This window comes from Lepidochelys kempii, chromosome 3 (assembly GCF_965140265.1).
Source record: "Lepidochelys kempii isolate rLepKem1 chromosome 3, rLepKem1.hap2, whole genome shotgun sequence".
Classification (NCBI taxonomy): domain Eukaryota; kingdom Metazoa; phylum Chordata; order Testudines; family Cheloniidae; genus Lepidochelys; species Lepidochelys kempii.
This window is the reverse complement of record NC_133258.1, coordinates 17461814-17484310: the sequence shown is the minus strand read 5'-3', so window position 1 is coordinate 17484310 and position 22497 is coordinate 17461814. Positions and strand designations below refer to the sequence as shown.

Sequence of the window (22497 nt, the reverse complement as noted above, 5' to 3'; positions counted from 1 at the left end):
CTTTTTCACAACTGCATCACATAGTTGACTCATATTGAATTTGTGATCCACTCTAACTCTCTGGTCCTTTTCTCCAGTACTATTGCCTCCTACTGTGAATGCTGTTTTGAATCCTAATCCTCTCCTCCAAAGTGCTTGCAACCCATTCCAGCTTGGTGTCATCTGCAAATTTTATAAGCAAACTCTTTACTCCACTATCTAAGTCATTAATGAAAATATTGAATAGTACCAGATAAAGGACAGTCTTCTGAGGGATGCCACCAGGTATGTTCCCCTCAGTTTAACAGCAAAATATTGACAATATTGACAATTACTCTGAGTATAGTTTTTTAACCAATTGTGCACCCAGATTACATAATTTCATCTATTCTAAACCACATTTCCCTAGTTTGTTTATGGGAATGTTATGTTGGATTGCATCAAAAGCCTCACTAAAATCAAGATATACCACATCTACTGCATCCCCCCTATTCACAAGGCGGGTACCGAAGTTCCCGTTATGACTGCGCAGCCGCCTCTTAAGCCCCGCAGAGGGGCTCAGTGCTGGGATGGGGAGAGATGCCTCCCTCCCAGCACAGCCCTGCCGCAGCGCCTCTCCCCACCAGCCCCAGCACCAACCTACCACAGCACCTGCCCCGGACTTGTGGCGGCTGGGGGAGACGCGCCTCTCCCGCCCCAGCCCAGGTGCTGCTGTGAGGAAAGCGAGCTGGGGGGGGGGGGAGAAGTCCTCTCTCCCCGCCACAGCTCCTGGGCAGCCTGCACCTCAAACCCCTCATCCCTGCCCCCCACAGAGCCCACACCCCCAACCAGAGCCCTCACCCCTCATGCACCCCAACTCCCTGCCCCAGCCCAGAGCCCCCTCCTGCACCCAAAACCCCTCCATCCCTGGCCCCACCCCAGAGACCGCACCCCCAGCCAGAATCCTTACCCCCCACCCCAACACCAACCCTTTGCCCCAGCCCTGAGCCCCCCCCACTCCGAATCCCTCGCCCCCTCCTCATGAATTTTGTTATGTGCATCAATATGGAGGTGATGCGTCACACATCACCTCCATATTGGTGCACGTAACAAAATTTATTCCGCACATGTGTGGGAAAAATTAGAGGGAACACTGGCCAGTACCCTGTCAAAGAAGGAAACTGGTATGACGTGACACAATTTGGTCTTGACAAATCCAAGTTAGTTCTTATTTATCACTAACTTATTTTTATCTACAGGGCAGAACACAATTTCTATTGTGGTGGCACCCTGCAGCTAGGGTCCCATTGTGGCACTGTATAAACACAGAGCAAAAATATGATCCCCTTCCCAAAGGGTTTACAATCCAACTAATTTTTTTTTGCTTTTTATGTAACTGCATTCACCTTTTTATTTCATTAGTGTTTTGTTTTTTCATTCTCTTGTAGCAACAAGAACATCTATAAAACTATCACCATTAGAACCTTCTTCATTTTCTTCCATTTCTCGCATACTTTGGTAATAAATAACTTGAAAACTCATTCCACACTGTTTTATGAAAGCCCATTCTGAACCAAGAAACAGTATTTCTCCTTGGAAAGCTGTAGTTATTATTCTAGTCAACAACGCTTGCAGACCAAGACTACTCTGAAATCAAATTTAACTTTTTCTGTTCCTTGTCTCTTGCCTCAATATATTGGTATACATACCAGGTCGAACCTAACATCTTTCCATCTCTGGACTTCAAGCACTACCACACATAAGAAAATCAGGTGGATCTTCAGACAAACTTTATCTCAGCTTTAGAAAGCAACTGCTATTATCCACTACTGAGAGAGAATAATTCTCATTTAGGGCAAATGCAGCAGATGATTCTAATCACACTGACATGCCTCAGCTAGTCTCCAGGACACCCAAGTAAGGCTAACATTATTAGACTGAACTCTGTTTTCAATTAGTAAAATCCAAGTCAAGTCATGGGCTTGGATAAGTGTGGAAAATGAGTAAGTTATGTGTATTTTATGAATATCAGATGCATCTCAGTTAACCTGTGTGATATTATCCTCCCTGACTGTAAGGTGTTAAACCAAAGGAGGCTGTTGGAGGAAAACAAACAGGAAAGGAAGCAACAGTAATATAAGGCTGTGGTTCTCAATCCCTGGTCCAGGGATCCTTAGGGGTCTGCCAGTATAATCAAGAGGGTCTGTGAACTGACTGGTCCCTCCCAGAGGTGACGCATGGGGGGCCAAAGGGGGGAGAACCATGCGGGGTCACATCCCGTCCCCCACCCCCAAGTTTTCTGCCTTCCGAGGAGACTAGGGTTGCCAACTTTCCAATCGCACAAAACAGAACACTCTTGCCCTGCCCCCTTCCCCAGAGGCCCAGCCCCTTCTCTGAGGCCCCACTCCCCATTCACTCCATTCCCCTTCCCTCTGCACTCGCTCTCCCCCACCCTCACTCACTTTCACCAGGCTGGGGCAGGTGTTTGGGGTGCAGGACGGGGCTCCGGGCTGGGGAAGGGGGTTGGGGTGCGGGCTGCTGTCTCAGGGAGGCAGTTTGGATGCAGGAGGGGCTGTGGGCCGGGGGGGTTCAGAGTGCAGGAGGGGCTCAGGGCTGGGGCAGGGGTGCAGGATGAGATGTGGGGTGCGGTCTCCAGGAGAGTTAGGGTGCAGGAGGAGGCTCAGGGCTGGGGGTTGAGACTCGGGAGGGGGTTTGGGATGCAAGCTCCGGCCAGGTTGCACTTACCTCAGGTGGGCTCCTGGAAGCGGCTGACATGTCCCTCTGACTCTTAGGTGCAGAGGTGGCCGGGGGCTCTGTGCGCTTGCAGAATCATTGGCCGGAAACCTCTGAGAGGTTCCCAGCCAATGGGAGATGCGGAGCCAACGCACGGAGTGAGGGCAGTGCACAGAGTCCCCCTGGCTGCCCCTGCACCTAAGGACTGTAGGGACATGCCGGACGCTTCTGGGAGCCATGTGGAGCCAGGGCAGACAGGGAGCCTGCCTTAATCCTGCTGTACTGCCAACTGGACTTTCAGTGGCCCTGTCAGCGGTGCTGACCAGAGCCGCCAGGGTCCCTTTTCAACCAGATATTCCTATCGAAAACCAGACACCTGGCAACTCTAGAGGAGACCCATTCAGTGGGGCTTTCACAAACTCTGCCCCCCCCAGAGCAATGGGAATGGGCAAAGCCTCTGGACACCAAGCAGCGAGGAGGCAGCAGCTCCCCCTAGTGACTGCACTCACCACATGTCTGTGCATTGCGGGGAGGAAGGAAGCAGCAGGATGGCTGGCTGTGGGCTGAGGTCCCCACCCCTGCTACATGGAGCTAGTTCTCCTTCCCTGCTGCTGCAGTCCCAGCACTTCCCATGCCGGCTTTGCAGAACGCCCACTGAAGTGAGTCAGGGGTTGGAAGAGGCACTTCCTCCCCGAGTCCTGCCATGCAAGGCTGGCCTAGCCCCCATATCTGGAACATTTCTCTCCAGTTGCCTCTGGTCCCTCCCCTGCAACCATAGCTGCTGGATCCTGCCCACCCAGGCCCGTCAGCTAAGTGGAGATGGCGAGCTCCTCTTGCGGGGCCTCAGAGCCTGGCTGGGCCAGGGGAGGGGGAGAAGATTGCAGGGAGGCACTGATGGGCTGGCACTGTGTCCCAAACCTGGGCTAGCCGCACTGCCACCATGACAGGGAGTGCAACACTGCCTCCCACCTCGAGTGAGAGGCTGCAGGTACCCCCTCCAGCACCCCCAAATACCCCTCCCAGTACACCCACCCTTCCAGCACTCCCTAATACCACTCCCAGTACATCACCCCAGCATTCCCCCAAATATCCCCTCGCAGTACACGCGCTCCTCCAGTCCTTTCCCAAATACCCTCTGCTAGTAAACATACATCCCTCCAATACTCCCATATATCACCTAGCAATGCTGTAATTTATCATTAATATCAGGTAAACTGTCAATATTTTAATTTGATGTGTTTTTTGTTGATCTGCTAAAATAATAATAATTTCTCTATAGTAATATTTGTGATAACTACTAAAATAACATGAAAGAAACAAATAATGAGAAACAAAATAATGAGGGGGTTTGGGGGATCTGCAGGTTTGTCTGTTTAAGTTTAGGCGTTCCTCGTTAAAAAAAGGCTGAGAACCACTGAGGTAAGGTACAGTCCAAGAGAATACCAAGTGTCCCTGAGGAAACAATGGAGAAGCTATTAATTGGGCAATACCCCTTGCCTGGCTCCAGCTAGGCTGGGAAGGTTTATTCTTCCTAGATCAAAACCCAGGATGGCTGTGTCTACACTGCCACTTCAAGCACTAAAACTTCAGTCGTGCAGGGGTGTGAAAAAACACACTGAAAAGCACCAGTATAGAAAGCGCTTTATCACCAGAAGCCGCACTCCCAGTGATAAAACTACCACCACTCGTTCGAGGTGGGGTTTTTTAATTGCCAGGAGAACTCTCCCCTGGCAATAAAGTATATCTATGCTGGCTACATCACAGCACTGCCACAGCTGCGCTCTAACGTGGGCAGTGTAGACATACCTTCCCTACCCGGCCCTCCATACGGTTCTGCAAGCCCGAGGTGGCTCTTGCCCACCCCTGAACTAAAGGTGCAGATTTCACATAGTAGACTGCAAACTCTCTGAGGTGAATCTCCTTAAGTTTACGTAGCATTGTTCCTCCCTTGAGTGCAGGGGAGAGGGAGCAAAGTTTGCTGTGGTACAGATTGAGAATCCGTTCAGCTCCCCAAATCAGCAAATTTTTGAGATCCGGAGGCTCTGTACCTCAGTGCTGCTTCTCTGCCCCCTACAGCCTTTTCCCAGTGCCCAAGTGGACTGAAGGGGTGGGGGGGCAGTGTGTGAAGACAAAGCACAAGACTGTATTAACTTTAAGCACCGATTCACCACAGGGACAGCGAGGGGACAATAACTAGAGATAAACTAGCCCTGAATCACAAGAACGGTTTCCATGGAATTTGGGGTGGGGAATACTGCCAAAGAATCAGCACTTTAAAAATAAAAAACAAAACGAAAAAAGCCCAACAGGAAAAATAAAACAGGACTCCACTAAGTTTCTATCTAAGTCCCATCTGTCCAGTGAAGTGGAAAAGACAATGTGGTACTCATCTTGTTTTGCCCAAGAATTCATGTATGCAATACATGGATTTATTTTGTTCTTACTTCTACTACTATACTAATTTTTAAAGCAATACTGAAACATTACTTCTGGATGCAGCTATAGTTGCCATTTACAGTATAACAGTGTGTTGGTCAATAGCACACTAATGGTTTTACACTTTTCATTGAAAACATCCATAACATGGCTGTATAACTAAATTTTTGTCCTATAGTTAAGACTCAAAATATTTATATTTTGCATATAAAACACCTTATCCTAATTACCCTAATTTACCTTAATAGTTGTGAATTTCTAAATTAGCTACTAGAAACTCTTAGTTTTTCTTAAATTTATCACCTCAAACAACAAACCAGACAAATTGCACATTTTTTACCCAGCTGTCAGATCTTCCCCCACTTGGCAGATAGAGCGTGCTTTGCCTCTAACCATCCCTTTTCATTTTTGGGTAGCTTTAATTATAGCAATGAAGTCACCAGATAACATAGCATAAAAGCTTCCAGTTTCTCAGCAGATTTAGCAATATGTTTCTTTAAGGCAGACTATTTTCTTTAGAAACAAAGTGATCCAACTCACTAACACATAGTCAGAAGTTGCATAGCATCTTTTAAAGTTTTATCTGGAGTATGTCTTTGAAAAGAAACTGAAAGAAACATGAGCTTCTGCATTATTTGGCATGACAACAAAACAAAATCAAGAGGGAAAATATTTAAGATTTATCTGCATATTTTGAGCACATTCTGCATTGATTATGAACAATCAATTAATTGAAATATTTTAGTTTAAACTAAATAATATTTACCATATCTAAATTAAAACATATCAAAATCCCATGCCATATTATACAACTTCAAATACCTATTCTGTTAATTAATGGTTACTTAGTTTATTCCTCATCTGAAGTCATTCAGTATTCAAAATACAGTCACGTATCGGCATGTAATAACCCCTTAAATGATCTAAAATTACTAGATGCTCCAGGCATATGTGCACTCTTAATTATACTGCAGTACAAACTTGTGCTGAATTCCTAGAGTATAGACTATACATCAGAAGTTATAAGCAACAGTATATATGCTACAGCAAGTTGACCAAAACATTGAGGCATATGTTGCAATCAGTTAATTACTAATAATGTTGATATTAAATATAAAGACAAAGAAGAACTCTCCGAACCACATAAATGAACCCAGATCAAGCTACTTACCATTCATGGCTGTGGGAAACTGAGCCATCATGGTCCTGAATGTGCCTTGCTAGCTCTTAGCCATCTGCAACATAAAAACATTGTCCCATTAATAATGGAACAAGGGCAGAACACAGCTTAGTGCTCCTGCTGAGCAGAGGGAATGTCTGTCCTCTTCGGCTCACACTTCCGGAAGCAAACAATGCAGGGCTTCAAGCTGCTACTGAACATACTGAATTTGCATTTGGAAATAGGTGGGAGATTTCTGTAGGTGGGAGATTTTTATTTGGTATGCAGTGCAGTCTTGAACCTAGGAGCACATTCTTAAAGGAAAACGGCATTCACTGTACAGTGTGTACTGCATAAAATATACACACGCACACTGGAACATATACTGTACAGACCAATCCTTCACTGGAAGGAGGATGGACTAGACAACCTAACAGATTTTTTTTTAGCTTGAACTTCCATGATTTACATTAATATTTATCAAAATTAAAATTATAGTTGTCATACTTGGAAATAATACTTCTGTTAATAAAATATTGGATAAATAACTTTCTACAGAACTTACAAAAGCATGATTAGTGGAAATGACCCTGCATACTTCATTCTGTAAAATAACTAGCTCTAATCAAATCATGCAGCATTCTATTTTCCAGCATATAAAACAATATTGTTATAAAGTCAATTATTTTTATTATATTATCAAAAACAAAAAAGTATCATCATCAGAGGGATTCTTAATACAACATACTTTCAGAATAAGAAATGTTAAAATGCTGCCTGTCACATTTTGTTCTGCTAGTCTGGTCACATTTTCAGAGCATTTAACATTTTATTTATTAGTTCTTTATATTTACAAAACATTAACTAACTCTCATAGACATTAAGGTCAGAAGGGACCATTATGATCGTCTTGTCTGACCTCCTGCACAATGCAGGCCATAGAATCTCACCCACCCACACCTGCAATAAACCTCTCACCTATGTCTGAGCTATTGAAGTCCTCAAATCATGGTTTAAAGACTTCAATTCTCAAAACATTCCTCAAACTTAGGCACTGTCCCCGTTTTACAGATGGGGAACACCCATAAAGAATTAAGACAACATACACCAGGGCATTGCTTCATAGAAAATCATTTCATTTTGATACGGAAAATTACACAAATCATCACCCTCCACTATGTAACTGTAAAGGCAGAAACTACTGTTCACTAAGGAGCCACAAAAGCTTTAAACCTGGAAACATCTTTGTAGTAATGGTACGTGGTGTGACATTCTCAATAACAAAGTGGCAATTTTATTCGGTTAAAATATTAAAAAATACAATCCAAAATTTGAGAATAGGGGGCAGCGAAGAATCTACTCATGAAACAGCACTAGCCAACAATAGCAGAATCCTGCAGTGCAGTTACTCATCCCAGTGTTCAGATACTTCTAATATTCTAATTTCTGTATCACATTTCAGATAACTATTATGCCCACCCCCCCTTCAGTGATTTCAAAAATATCTGTTCAAATACATTTTCAAAAATATTAAAAGGTACAGAAACTTTTTTTTTCTGAATGGTGTTGCTTATTCTGGCATATCCGATTGTTTTATTGATTGCAAAAAATCATGCAGTTGCTTCCAGAAGCATTCAAAAAATTTCCTTGCAGTGTATAGAGCATTTACTACACACTTATGCACTAAATGGAAAATGTGAGGAATCGCTCTGTACCAGTACTCTACATGTATATTCTGTACACAATATTTATAATGTTGGCTATACAATGGGCTAATTTTACATAAAGAATTTGCCTTCATTGGTTGGTTTGTGCATTGCATAGCCACATGTTGGCTGTGATACATCATCCATCCCCAAAAGAGTGAAAACCAATGCTTTAATCTAAACTTAACCCAGTATATACTGCTTATATAGCTACCTAGTGAGGAAAGAATTACACAGTACAACTGGTTTTTATGTAACTCTCTTCACAGTAGTATCATGACACTTTACATTCTTTTTTTAATATGAAAATGGAATGGATGGTGAATCCATTGATCAATCAAGTGTGATACCAAGGATCAATTGAAGAAAGAATAGAGGGAGGCAAAAGAAAGGCTGAAAACTTTTCCAAGAGAATGAGAAAATTAAAATGAATTTGTTTATTTTTAGGTTGCCTCCAACGTCTCTTCCTATGTCCTAAAAATGAAACAACAAAGGACAATTCCTCCCTATTTATAACTTCCAGCTGAACATAAAGTTCTACAAAACAAGCTGCACTTTTGAGAACTGCTAGAAAAGAACTCTAAGCTGAGATACTGCAATAGGATGAGTGTGTGAAGAACCCACCTGAAATCGACGGGGTAAAAGTAAATAGGGCGGTGCACGGACACCAGGGTCGATCTGTCTGGGTCTTATTGCAGGATTGGGGTATAAAATTTTAACTGATTAAACCCACACTCTTGAACTATTCATTTTGTTCTCTCCTTTGCAGATCACTTTTTATTTTTAAAATAGGGAGCGGGGGAAATGCCTGACATTCCACCTACCCAATACTACCAAAAAATCTTTTTGGCTTGTTTTTTAACCTTAGGGTTACGAAGAACATCAAACTATAAAATAAATCCCTCCAACAACCCTGGAGAAAAAAGCCTAAACAAACAGCTAGGCCTTGGAAACACTGCGTAAGTCCAACAACCTCAGGCTTTCTGGAGAGGACGTGTGCCTGGGGAAAGCAAAAGTAATTTCCAAACTAGAGGGCCCTCTTGGGGAATGCTCTAGCTCCAGCTTCCATATACCAAAGTCAAGCTATTGTCAACTCAAGCACCCCACCTGATCTCAACTGCCAGGTTAAAAACCATGAGGAGAGAGGCAATCTCTAAGATCCCATTTAACTGCAGAAAGCTAGTGTGTTTTGTGTCCCCATTACAACATGGTACTGCCAAACAAGGTTATAGCTGTGTGCATTACAAGACCATACCGTGTTTCAGCCAGGCCTCATGCTATTGTATTGTAGCTAGATCCTATCACACAGCAGCTTTCTGAAATGTAAGACCTAAGATGCACCAAATCTAAACACTTAAGTGATAACCCAGGTAGGGAAGTGCCCCATGCCTGAAAGTCCTGAGAGTGTGGGAGAAATTGCATCTCACACAGAAGCAACCAGACTTCAGAATGCAGAAATGTAAAGGGATCCAGATAGAGTTCCTATGTCTCTGCATCAACTCTGGGGCCCTATGCCACCTCTTGTGTAGCACAGTTCCTTTAGAGCCAGGCTGCCAGAGTCATACCAGCCATAAAGGTTTCTGAACCCAAAAGCATTGGGTTGGGTCTCCCACAATATGAAAGGACAAGCTAGCAAACACAAATTCAGCATTGGTCTGTATTAACTTCTGTTCTTCATTTATTTATTTGCCTGTATTATTGCAGTGCCTAGAGGTGCCCAGTCCCCCTCATGAATTTGGGTGGGGAAAGGGGTAATTCAGTGCAACCCAAATAGTTCTACTACCCCTACATTTCCAACCAGGCCACTCACCGACCCAAATTCCTCAGATACAAACCCCCACAAAACTGTTTCCATGTGTCTGTGGGTAAGGAACAGGAACATGCTTGCCACTAAGAAAGAACTCCAGTTCTATGCAGTCACAGTGTCCCTAAGGTTTGGATATTACTCAGAAATCGAAGTGCGTATTAGTTTATTTTCACAAATTCCAAGTCTGGTAATCCCTTAGTCACCATATAACTACATCCTAGCATCCTTCATAATAAAGCAGTTCCTCTGACTCTCAGTTGATGGTGCAATTTCAGTGAAAGAGAATGCATCCGATGAAGTGAGCTGTAGCTCACGAAAGCTTATGCTCAAATAAATTTGTTAGTCTCTGAGGTGCCACAAGTCCTCCTTCTCTTTTTGCGAATACAGACTAACACGGCTGCTACTCTAAAACCTAGATCTACACTGGAGTTTCTAGATTAGAAATGACTCTAGATAACTTTTAAATTACAACAAAACTTGGAAATTTCCAAAGAACATTTTACATAACACCACAGATGGACACACTGCTGTGTAATAAAGTATGCCAAACAAAGAAAAGAATCCCTAATCAGAAAAGATTATAATCAAGTAACAAGCAGGTTACAACAAACACAGAATAGAAAATTACCTTTACAACTGGAATATTCCACAAAGTTGGATTTGCTTGAAGTGTTTTGGAAGAAGGAATTTTGTTTGGCAAACATTAACTGTTAAGGTGTTCTAAGCATAGGGCATAAAATATGGAGCTGGTAAAGGAGATATCTTAACAAAAAAGTCATCAACTATCTCACACCAGTAAAGGGTACAGGCTGGCATAAAACCAAAGCCTGAAGTTAACAACAAGTGTAGTCCAACTCAGGAACCTTTTGATTAGAAGTTTAATGTCTGGAGCATAAGGCATCACACATGATGAACACAGGAAAAGTTGGATGTCAGTAGGTTCAAATAACAGAACTGACACGTTCTTGTAAACAGATCACCTGACCAATCAATGTTTACAGCAGCAATTCTGCTCTCCCAGCCTGACCTAATCAACCGTAGTTTCTCCATCCTTTCCCAACACTTACTATAGTTTTGAAGTGAGGAAATGAAGAAGAGACTGAAGGAGAGAAGAGGTAAGAAAAAAGCTAGAAATAGAATATAAGAAAAAACTAATTTCTTCACTCAAAATATGTTTACTTGTTCTCATTCTAAGTGAAACTTATATAGCATACGCTTTTCTAATATTTAATTTCTATCTGAAGCAATCACATACAAATATTTCCAAAAAAAAACCTAGCAAAAAACTGCTATAAGGCAGGAATGGTTAATTAGTTCAATTGTTAGGTCAAACCAGTTCATTTACAAGCAAGTTGATAAATATTCTGGAAGCCATGGTTCAGACACCCCACTCCTAAAAGAGCAACATAACTGAAAGGGGAAACGGTGGAGAAAAAGTAAATGGACAGCGAAAAATCAATCAGCAAGAACACAAACTCCAGAGGTTGCTGTCTAACTGATTTACAAAGGAAATGTAATACGTATTGGCAACATATTAACCTGGAATAACGAACACTCTGGACTAAAAGAACTAATGTCCTAAACAGGATGTCTACACTATTGCTGAGGAGGCCAATTTTATTTTAATTTTTATTGGTAGTCCATTAAGTGTGCTATAGGTTGTAAATGTTGATATGAACTACTGTATTAAGTACCTGAGTCTAGAATGGATGCTAAAATAATAATTAAAAAATGATGGAGTATCTCAACAGTCATAACTTTTTTGTGGCAGAGGGATTTCCCTGAAGCAGGTAATAGTTTTAAGTGGAAAATACTAGCTTTATGAAATATTGGTCAGTCTGCTAAGTTGCACAATTATCAGAACTACAGTAAGAAAGCACAAATATTCTCCTAAACACATAGTTATTGGGGGTGCAGGTGGGGTTTATTTAACAGTATCACTTTTAAACCAGCTACTCAGTTTCCTGCTATTATGTTGACTTACAGAGTTGTAATGATTTTAACTGGTGCACAATGACAACAGGAAACTTACCTAAATTAAAAGTTAATTTATTGAATGAAGGCCTTGATATCTCTCTTCATTTTCTTAAATATTTGGAGTGATCCAACTGGGGCAGTGTGGGTCGACAAAACAAAAGGTGAAGAAGAATAAACTACTCAGAATTACTGGCTCTCTCAAGAACAGATTGAAAAGTGGTTCTCCTTACTTTAAGGAAATATCCGTTTTATACTTGTCACAGGTGAGGCCTGGAGAAACTAGGAATTGTTAAGAAAGCAAAAAACAAGTTAATGGTGTGGATTAAATGAGAGCCAAAACACAAGCCAAGCAACAGGAACCAATTATATATACACAATGAAAGTATATGAAATGATAAGGTTAGTTTCCCTGTCAGTAGGTACAGTGATGGGATTTTTCACTACCTTAACTATCGTTGGCTTATCCGTACAAGCAGACAGAGCTAGCTCAAAGAAAAACATTTAGGCTTAGTCTACACTACAAAATTGTATTTACATAGCTATGTCAGTTAGTAGTGTGAAAAAAAAAAAACAAACCACACCTCTAGTCAAACACTGCTACGCCAGCAAAATCCCCAGCATATATGCAATTATACTACCAGAAAAGTGCTTCTATTGGCATAGCTAATGCCATTCAGAGAACTGGTTTAGCTATGCTGGTAGAAAAACCTCCTTTTGTTGATATATGCCATGTCTATGCTAGAGGGCTATGTTGGCATAGCTACACTAGTATGGCTGTACCAGCAATGTAGCAGACAAGCCCTTATTTGAAATCTCGGATTTTGTTGATTTTCCCTATTCTACGGCCAGTATCTTTAATCTGATTCTGAATCTTCTATTCTGGACATATCTTTTGGAAGCCTAACCATATAGAAAAATCTCCTCCTATTTTTTCTCACAAGCAGAAATTAACACTGGAAAGCCCACCGTAAAGCAAGAGAGATATCTGTCTTCCTGATAATGCAGCAATACCATGGAGTACACCACAGCACTATTTTCTCTTTAGGATGCAACAGATCTGCTCTTTGACTTTTTGTTCCAACATTTGTCCCAGAAAAACAGTTCAAAGTATACAGTCTGTGGATCAAAGGAGCTTACTGCAGTTAAGCAGAAAAAGATATAAGACACATGAGAAATATAGGAGTCTTCTACACCCAACATCTCAAAAGGATAATCTTAATATGCTGTTTATAAAATTTTTGAAGCATTTTTGGGGGGTAGGGGGGAATTATTTAAATCTGGATTCACATTTAAAGTTAGAAGAACTGATGCTATATTTTTAACAACAATATAAAATACACCATGTCCACATCAGCAGTTAGCTATAACTGTTACTGGCAGAGTTAGTATGGTTTACCTGACCAGCACAGGCAGGTAGTTTTGTCTAAAAAGGAAGATGTACATCACCCAGGAAGCAAGACTGTGTAGCACTTTGCTTTTTAAAAGAACAACATATTTCTAACAGTCTTCAGTTAAGAATCTCAATCCATAGTGTGACAGAGGACTGTTACCAAAAACCGTTTTTAAATACAACTGTAAATTAGCATGATTAGAGTCTTAGTGTGACTAGGGAGCACATTTGCACGTGTACATGCCTGAAGATATTAGGGTGCCTTAAGAGAAATAACTAAAAATAATCTTATATGGGAAAAGTAAAATACCCATAAAATACCTGACCTGCAGTAGTATAAAATTATCTGCTTCTTAACAATTTTATTTTAATTTTCAGAGTCCTCTGGGTTATTCAGATGCGGAAGGGTGATGGAAACCATAGACAACACATTACTAGGGCACAATGGAGCAAACAGATGGGGCATTCAACTGGAATTTCTCCTTTCAACTTTAAACACCAAGTACCAGGGTCTACAATATACTAACACTTAAACGATTAGAAACAACAGCAAATGTATTTAAGGCTTTGTAATGGATTAGGTGCCACTTTATCTTGTACTGCAGGTTAAGCACACTAAATGATACCTAACTTGTCCTTGGACCAAGAGCACACATCCAGTAGAATGGTAATCGTATAACCTTAATTCATAATAATTGCCTAAACTAAATTATTTTTTGTGTGTACCTGTTTTAAGTGAGGGGTAGTTTGTAATATCTTTATATAAATTATTTAAAACTATCAAAATTCTTGGCTTCCAAAATATTGGGCTAAAGGCAGTGTATTAAAAAAATCAGAGGGGGGTTGTAATGTCATAATATGCTGATAGCCATAATGGGAAATGTTTAGACCTGATGGGGATGTTTCAGAAGAGAATGACACACATCTCCTGTTGTCCGCCACTATTACTTCACTTTGTAAGTTTACAATGTTGTTGAATCACTTAACTACATATTGATAACATGAGTCATGATTAATGCCAAACACCTCATAAACTTAATTTGCAGGTAAGTGGGTGGCAAGTGCAACATCAATAGAATTACCAACTAACATATTTTAGCTACTATTTCTAATAGCTGAAATATTACTAAGATCCATACCAAAACACTACTAGCCAAGTTCACCGCTCTTGTATGTATGCCATTGTTTCATTTGCACGCACATACAGCAGCAATGTTTTTGACCCTAACTATTTAAAGTTGCAAAAAAATGAAAGGCTAATTTTCCAGTAAATGTTCTTTTTAATTTTGCAATTACATAATTCCAATGTGTTGTGCTGCTACTGTCACCATCTTGCTTCATTTGAATTCCATATGGTATTCTGAAAAGCATGTACAAAGCTGTTCTCAGCTATACATTAACAAACAAGTCTAATCCAAAAAGAAAAGGAGTACTTGTGCACCTTAGAGACTAACCAATTTATTTGAGCATAAGCTTTTGTTAGCTACAGCTCACTTCGTCGGATGCATACTGTGGGTATCTACCATCCTGATTTTACAGAGGTGATTTCTTTACTTCTATTTACTTCTATTTCTATTAAAAGTCTTCTTGTAAGAAAACTGAACGCTTTTTCAATGTTCTCAGATCCAAGGGTTTGGGTCTGTGGTCACCTATGCAAATTGGTGAGGCTTTTTATCCAACATTTCCCAGGAAAGGGGGGGTGCAAGTGTTGTTTCTTCATTCATCTACAGGAGACAAACAATTAACTTATACATTCTAAATTGTATTACTGCTGGGGATGCTTTTAGATATTTCTAAGTGATAAAAATATGAACTGTGTATATTTTTACAATATGTGAACCGGATACTATATTTCTGATATATCTTTTAGTGCACTCTCAGTCTGAACAATGCAGAGCTATTTATTGGTGATCTCCTCACAGGCCTTTTAATCTTGTACAAACTGCTCACCCCACTGCAGTAACAGGAAGATGTTACCTTTCTAAATAACTATGAAATGTGAACTACAGCAAAACATGTATTTTTATAGAAAGAATCAAATATTCATAAAGAAAGAAAAACAACAATTTTGTTTGTGTTTGAACACAAATAGTACACAGAGATAAAGCAACACAGTTGAGGACATTGCATAAAAACATCCTGACTAACTTTTAATCCTCAAACCTGAAGCATTAATAAAAATTAACATCCATACAGCACTTTTAATCTCCAAAGCACTTTAACAAACATTGACAAACTGAGCCTCAAGACACTTCTCTATCCTAATTTTCTAGCTAAAGAAAATGAAAGAGGTTAAGTAACTTGCTCAGTGTTACAGCTGGAATTAAAACTCAGGAACTCCCAGCCTCTTATTCTTGAGCTCAGACAACATCTCTAAACTTTTAAAGAAAAATACACCATAATGCACTATTTTACTCACTAAAAATGTTTCTGAATTTACTTTTTAACAGTGCACTTTATTATTTAGCAGTGAAACATTTGTTTTCAGAAAGATTATAAGTCACGTCTCTCTTTCCAGTGCTACCTAATCAATAGAAGCCTTTCCACTGACTTCCATGAGCATTACGTTCAGTCCCATATCTCCATGACACTGTTTACCTTTTAACATACATCACCTGAAAAATGAGCAGCTACAGAAAAACAGAAGCATCAAATAACATAGTGCTGTTGTTATTATTAATTATTTGTAATACTGAAGCACCTAGGGCCCTAGACATAGACATGCAGGGTGTTGTTGAAACACAGAACAAAAAGATGGGTCCTGCTCCAGGAGGGTTCCAATCTAGATCGGGGTATGGAACCTATGGCCTGCGGGCCAGATCCAGCCTATTGCTTAATTTCATCCGGCCCCCAGCAAGTCTTGGTGCCCCCACCGCGGGGCTGGAGCCGCACGTGCTGGCTCATGCCGCCATGGGTGGGAAGCCCCAAGCCTCTGCACTGTCCCCTCTCCCACCGGTGAGTGAGTTGAACATTTTATATTTCTCCCTAAAAAAACCCACCCTAAATTAAGTTGCTTTTTACTTGTGTGTGGCCCGCAATTGATTATTTCTGCGGGTCAATGACCCGTGATAGAAAAAACGTTCTGCACCCCTGAGCTAGATGAATAAATGAAAGACATACTTAGATAACAAGATGTTAGTCAATAAGATACTGAACATTTTTTAAAAGTAAACTTGGACTGGCCTGGCATTCAAGCAGTATTATATAGGAGACTGGGATTTATGACTTGAGATAAGTCCTTAAGTTCCATGCTTAGGGGGACTCAGGATAAGATTTTCAAAGGTACTGAGGCACTCAAAGATGTCTAGTAAGATTTTCAAAACACCGGGGCACGTTAGGTGCCTAATTCCCATTGAGAAATCAATCTGGCTTTCAAAGCACAGCAAAAGCCGCATGCTCAACCAAGGTGGAATAGGTCTGTTGCATCAGCTGTCACAAGGCTGGGCACAGGGAAAACGTGGTCTCCAAGAGCTTTCAAAAATACACTGGATGAGGCTAATATTGAACGAAGTTAATAATATATGTTTACAGTTTAAAAATATAGGTAACCTCACTTTCATTTTATACCCAGAGGTTATCACAATACTTAGTCCAAACAATACTGTTTTATTGACAAATACACATACAACCTGAGAGGATCTTTGCATACTATATAAAATAAACTACAGTCATAAATAAAAAGGGACAACTAATCAGTCATCTTCTTAGCAAGGTACTGGCGGCATTAAACCCCCAGCACCACTCAGCCACATAAATCAAGAGCTCCAGTGTAAAACATTAAAAAGGAGGAACAGGTCCTTCACATACTCAGTGGCTCAACATCATTAGAATTTTTCCAAAACAGAATATGCTCATCACCACTTATTTCTTCTGAAACAGAATGGAGAGAAATGGCAAGGGCCATAATCTAGATTCTAGAAGCTATAGAGAGAGATGGAGTATTCTGAAGCTGAAAAGTGGTTTTCAAGAATTAAAAGAAAATCTGAAAACAGAAAACAATTAAAAATAGAAAATGCTGATGCTAAATAGAAACAAAAATAGAAAAAGTAAGATTTAAACAAATAATATCAGAAAAAAGTATTAAATGTTTCATAGAAGTAAAATAAACAAATGGTTAAAATCAAACTAAAAAAATGGAAATAGGAAGGAGTAAAAATACCTTACAAGGGAAATAAGATAGGAATAACACTTTTTAAAAAATCAAGACACTTAGGTATGGAGTGAAATGAAAAGTGGGGACTAGTCAGGAGTCAGCTTATGTTTTTAAAAGTCTAATATTGTGCCCTTTCCCCATCTCATTTGCCCCTCTCCTGCAAAGTGATCTAAATGAGAACATCCTTCAGCAAGATCAGGGCTCTTGTAAATTGTCAATTAAAGCATGATCTCTCCAAGGCAGAGCCCATGCCCAAGATTTGCAAGAGCAAATAATAATTCTAAATAAGTCAATTTTGGGGTGTTCAACTTCAGTCTCCTTACTTAAAGGGGGCCTACTTTTAAGAGGCTGGGTGCTCATTTCTAGTGTCACAAGTTGAACAACCAAAAGACACTAGAAAATTTTGACATCTCGGCCCTTATTTTTTTCCATTTGCCTGAACGGCACCTAGTATACTTTTGAGTGCTCAGTGAATGAATACATAAATAACAATGCAAGATAAACAGCTGCGTAAAAAATTATGATAGCAAACAGGACTAAAACTTCATATTCAGTAGTTTATATCTTACTACGAAAATGAACTTAATTCACATAATAGTAATATGACAGCAATATAAATATATAATGTTTGAAAACTAATCTAGGTATTTGCATGGGCCCCGTTAGGGTAATATCCAAAACTCACAAAAGCCTTCTTATTAACAATGTTCAAAATCAGTAACAGCCCTCTTCTACTTTGGTTTATTTGATCTTGCCCACATTAAGGAGGGAAAAAAATCAGTTCCCATAATTCATCACTGGTGCACTCCTCTGGGGGTAGATTAGATTACATGGTGATAAATATGCATAAACCCTATCTATAGTACAGCTTCCACTTTTGCTATCACTAGAACCTATTATTTATTTGTACTACACTAGCACCTAGGAACCCTAATAAAGCATCAAAGACGACCCCTTTGTCCTGGATTCAGTACAGTCAGAAAACAAAGAACACACTCACTTTCCCAGAGAGGTTACAACCTAAGTGTCAGTCAGGATACAACAGGTAGACTAACCAGACAAACAGGGTGGAGTACTATCGAAACAAAATGGTCAGTTTAGGAGAAAAATGGAAGTCTCAGCTTCCCACTTGCCTAACCAATGCCAGCTGGCAGTGTATATAAGCATTACGGCAGCACCAGTGAAGAACTAAGGGTCCAAATATTGCATGTGTAGATGCAATCTTGGAGTCTGACTTGCATTTTAGGGCAGTTGTCACTCAAAAGGCTCTAGGGAGACAAGCATGATCTAGTCTTCTGAACACAGAAAAAAGAGACAAGAACTCCCGAGTTTCAATCCCAGGTCTGTCACTGACTCCCTGCATAGATTTAGCTAAATTATTCTTTGTGCCTCAGTTTCTGTGACGAAGTGGGACTGTTCTTAATGTTTCCTCTGAATATTGTGCCGGTGCCTCAGTTTCCCCTATGCAGTTCTTAAGTATCTAGATGGTGGGATAAGGGTGTATGATCATTGCAGAGCCCTAGAGGGCAGGTGTGTGCAGGGGTCTGGTCACAAAGAATGGCCAACACCCTGTTTCCTGGCGACTGATGGGCTGGCCCTTCCTCCCTGCAAGGTGAGAGCTAAAGGGTTGGAGAACAAAGGGATCAGGTGACCTCCTGGCCCGGGAAAGGGACAAAGCCGAGAGGAGGAGGGGCTGGAGACAGTTTCAGTCTGGGTCTGGCTGGGGAAGAGGAGTGAAGTGCAAACGTGGTTGTCTGGCTCACTGCCTCCCAAAATGGACCCAGCTGAGGGGTCCTGTTCTCTGCACCTACAAGCTCTGTTTTAGACCATGTTCCTGTCGTCTAATAAACTTCTGTTTTACTGGCTGGCTGAGAGTCACGTCTGACTGCGAAGTTGCTGTGGGAAGAGCACGGAGGAGCAGAGGATGCTGAATGCTCCAAGGTCAGACCCAGGAAGGTGGAAGTTGTGTGAGCTGTGTGTCCTGAAGACAGTCTGCTCACAGAAAGGAGACTTTCCCAGAGTCCTGACTGGCTTCATAGGGAGCAGTTCCAGAGCATCGCCCGGGGACTCCCTGACAGTTTCCTCTTCTATAAAATGAGAGTGACACTTAATGGCTTAACATAGGTTTTATGAAGACTGATTAGTTGATGTTTATAAAAGCACTTTTTAGATGAAGTGCTAAGTATTATTAAAACTAAAATCTACTTCAAAATTTTGCAAAGTGTGACTCGCGTCACACTCTATTTGCAAATTATATACTTTTAAATTATTATCCAAATTATAGTAGTGCCTAAAGAACACAACCAGGTCCCCTAGATGGTGGCCACATTTTATTTTCTATAAAACATTACAGTGCCAAAAAAAAAAAATGGACAGGAAAAAAAAAGATACCATTTCCTAAGGCATTAACCATGGAAGTTAGTTTTCATCCGCTCTTAATTTCTTCAAACTACTGGTTTTCACAATAGCCTAAGAAGCAAACCAATAATTATAATAATCTTCATTATTCCATTCTCTGACATTCCCAGTGTGTTATCTTCTTATAGATTGTAAGCTCTCCAGGCACAGATGTTCTGTATGTTGTCTCTTGTGGAGGCCTGAACCTGTTGTTTGTGCTTAATACCATTAATCATTGGTACCATTTTCATTTCTTTACAGACTACCACACATACACACACATAATAGGGTTTACCAGCCACACTTTATTACTGAAATTATGAAACCAGTTCCTAGGAACAGAAAATTAGTTCCCATAGAAACATGCAGAAGTGCTTTAGCATCAATAATTTTACTCCTCCGTCTTCCAAATCAGAGAGAACATGAGTGGGGGAGATTTGTAAACAATCCTCACTCATTTCTGAAAGCTTTTAAAATTTAAAGGTAAAACTGACAGAAGTTGAATCCAGTACTCATCAGCTGTGTTCAAGAGGACATAGCGGTAAAATGCTGCATTGCCCCAAGAGCTTTGAAGGTTACAAAAAAAATCACTTTTCATAAAAGAGAAAAGTGCACATAAAACTTTACTATTTTAAAAAAGGAAAAACTTATAATGCAAAAGAAACGTCTGCTCGGCCTAATAAAAGCCACAAACCTGAAACATTTCCTCATCCACTGCCTATTTTGTTGCCAAAGTTCTATTTCAGTTATTGTGGTTTTAAACTTTTGTACTGCATGCATCCAGCTGCACACTGTGATGTGAGCTAAATAAAATGAACAAAAGTGGAGATTTTCTCCTCTGCTATACTGTGCAAGAGGTGCTTACACTAGAAAAGATCGAATCCTAGTCCCATTCCCCAGAGAAAACTTCAAAGAAGCGGGGGGGGGGGGGGAGAATCTCTCTCCCTCCTAGTCCTTTTAGGGTTCCAAGGTAACAAATGAACTAGAGAAACAAGATTAGAGGTGGGATTGATGGGCTGGATCATACGGGGGCTCCCCATCCTCAAGCAGCCTCCTGCCCCTTAAATCCTTCACAAGCCCCCTCCAGCCCTTCCTCGCTAAACACCTCAAATCCCAGGCATGTGTTCCCCAGGCCATTCCCCACTTCCCAAAGATTACTGCTCACAACAGCCCTCAAACCACACCCTCGAGTCCCTCTCCAGCCCCGCCCCCAACCAAGGCTACCCCTATCTGCTCCCTCCCCAGCCCCCTCAACTAAGGACCCCCCAACTGCTCCCTCACTGGACTCTCCCCCCCTCCCCCAAATCAAGGTCACTCCCTACCTGCTCCCTCCCCAGATCCCCCCCAACCAAGGGCACCTCCTCCCTGCTCCCTCCCTGGGCCCCCAACACAGCCATGGCCCTGTTCCCCGGATCTTTCCTCCCCAGGCCCCCCACAGGAACGCTCCCCTAGCCCAGGGACCCCCCACGCTCCTCGCCGCCGCCGCCACCACCAGCCTGCCCCGCCACGGGGCTCCTCCCGCGGGGGCCAGGGCTCTGCTCACCCAGCCGGCAGGCAGACGGCTCTGTCCCCTCGGACCCCCACGGCTCCAACCCCTCAGGCCGGGGCCGGGCAGCGCGGAAGCCGCCCCCGGGCCTGCGGACGGTACCTGTTGCTCTGCTCGGGGCTGGCCCCTTCCCTCCGCCTCCTCCTCCTCCTCCTGCTGCGGCGCGGCGGCGGCGGCGTCAGCCCGAGAACATGGCGGCGGCCTCGCTCGCAGGAACAAGGCGAGCTGCGGCAGGAGGGGGAGGGAGCAGGAGCTGCCCGCAAGACACGGGCCAATGTGGGTGCGGGGCCAGGTCCGAGATACGAGCCCGCCGGAGATAAGCCTCTGGGACCAAAGTGTTTAGCATCCCGGGTACCGGGCCAGGCCTGAAACGCAGGCCAACAGCACCTCTGAGTGTGGGACCAAAGCATATGGCCTAGCAGCACCCTAGGGTGCAGGTCCCAGGCTCAAGACATGGGCTAACAGCATCCCTGGGTGTAGGACCAAGGCTAACAGGGCCCCTGGGTGCCAAGCCGAGGTACATGACCCAGGAACTTCTCAGTGCCAATTGGCAGAGGGCACAGGGCGTGCCCAGAGTTTTACAGGGATCTTCTGAGTTGGAAATATTCAGAATAATTCACCAAAGGGTGGCATGGGAGGTCTCCACCGAGAATCAGTAGCTCATTGGTCATCCTAATCACTGTGAAATATATATGTACTGATAATATTTAAGGAGTTATGTATCTATACTGAAAATAATATTTTTAAGGGATTTAAGGCAGGTCACGAGAAGGGGGCATGTTCTTTTCAGAGAGGAGGTAGCAGAGGCTTGTCTCTGTCTGGTCATGTGTGTATTGCGCACTCTGTGTCTTGCAATGGATATATATTTGCATAGTAAGGCAGATACCAGGTATAAGATTGCAAAATCTACAAGAGAGAAAATCTACAGGAAAAAACAATCTGCATGGGTGTGTCCTGTTCATAACTAAAATCAAAGGATAAGTATGGTATATCAGGAAATGCAGGGAAACTCATAGATTCTTCCATCCAAGGGGCAAGCCAACAGCGTGACTTGTCTCATGAACAGAAAATTACAGCCAAGGGTGGCTGTAAAATGCCAGAAGGACTTTGGATGAGTATTGCTCTATAAGACATAAAAGTATCTAGTTAAATAAGTCTAGATTCTAGAAAGTGTGTTATGATTTTATGTTATGTATTCACCTCCTTCTAATAATTCCTCTTGCTCCTACTAGAAT

General features: G+C 41.8%; 1 protein-coding gene across 10 annotated transcripts in view; it reads right to left on the bottom strand.

Moving 5' to 3' along the window:
* Positions 1 to 21503, bottom strand: part of ITSN2 (intersectin 2) — a 122054-nt gene extending 100551 nt beyond the window's left edge. For 3 of the 10 annotated variants that reach the window (XM_073335827.1, XM_073335828.1, XM_073335831.1), the window contains exons 1-2: positions 21365 to 21502; positions 6299 to 6362 (exon numbers count right to left, since the gene is read on the bottom strand). In XM_073335827.1, coding sequence (XP_073191928.1) covers positions 6299 to 6329 — 31 coding nt within the window. In that variant the 5' untranslated portion in view covers positions 6330 to 6362; positions 21365 to 21502. The other 7 variants (XM_073335822.1, XM_073335829.1, XM_073335823.1 and 4 more) reach the window with 6 other exon arrangements.
* Positions 21504 to 22497: the final 994 nt, after the last annotated feature.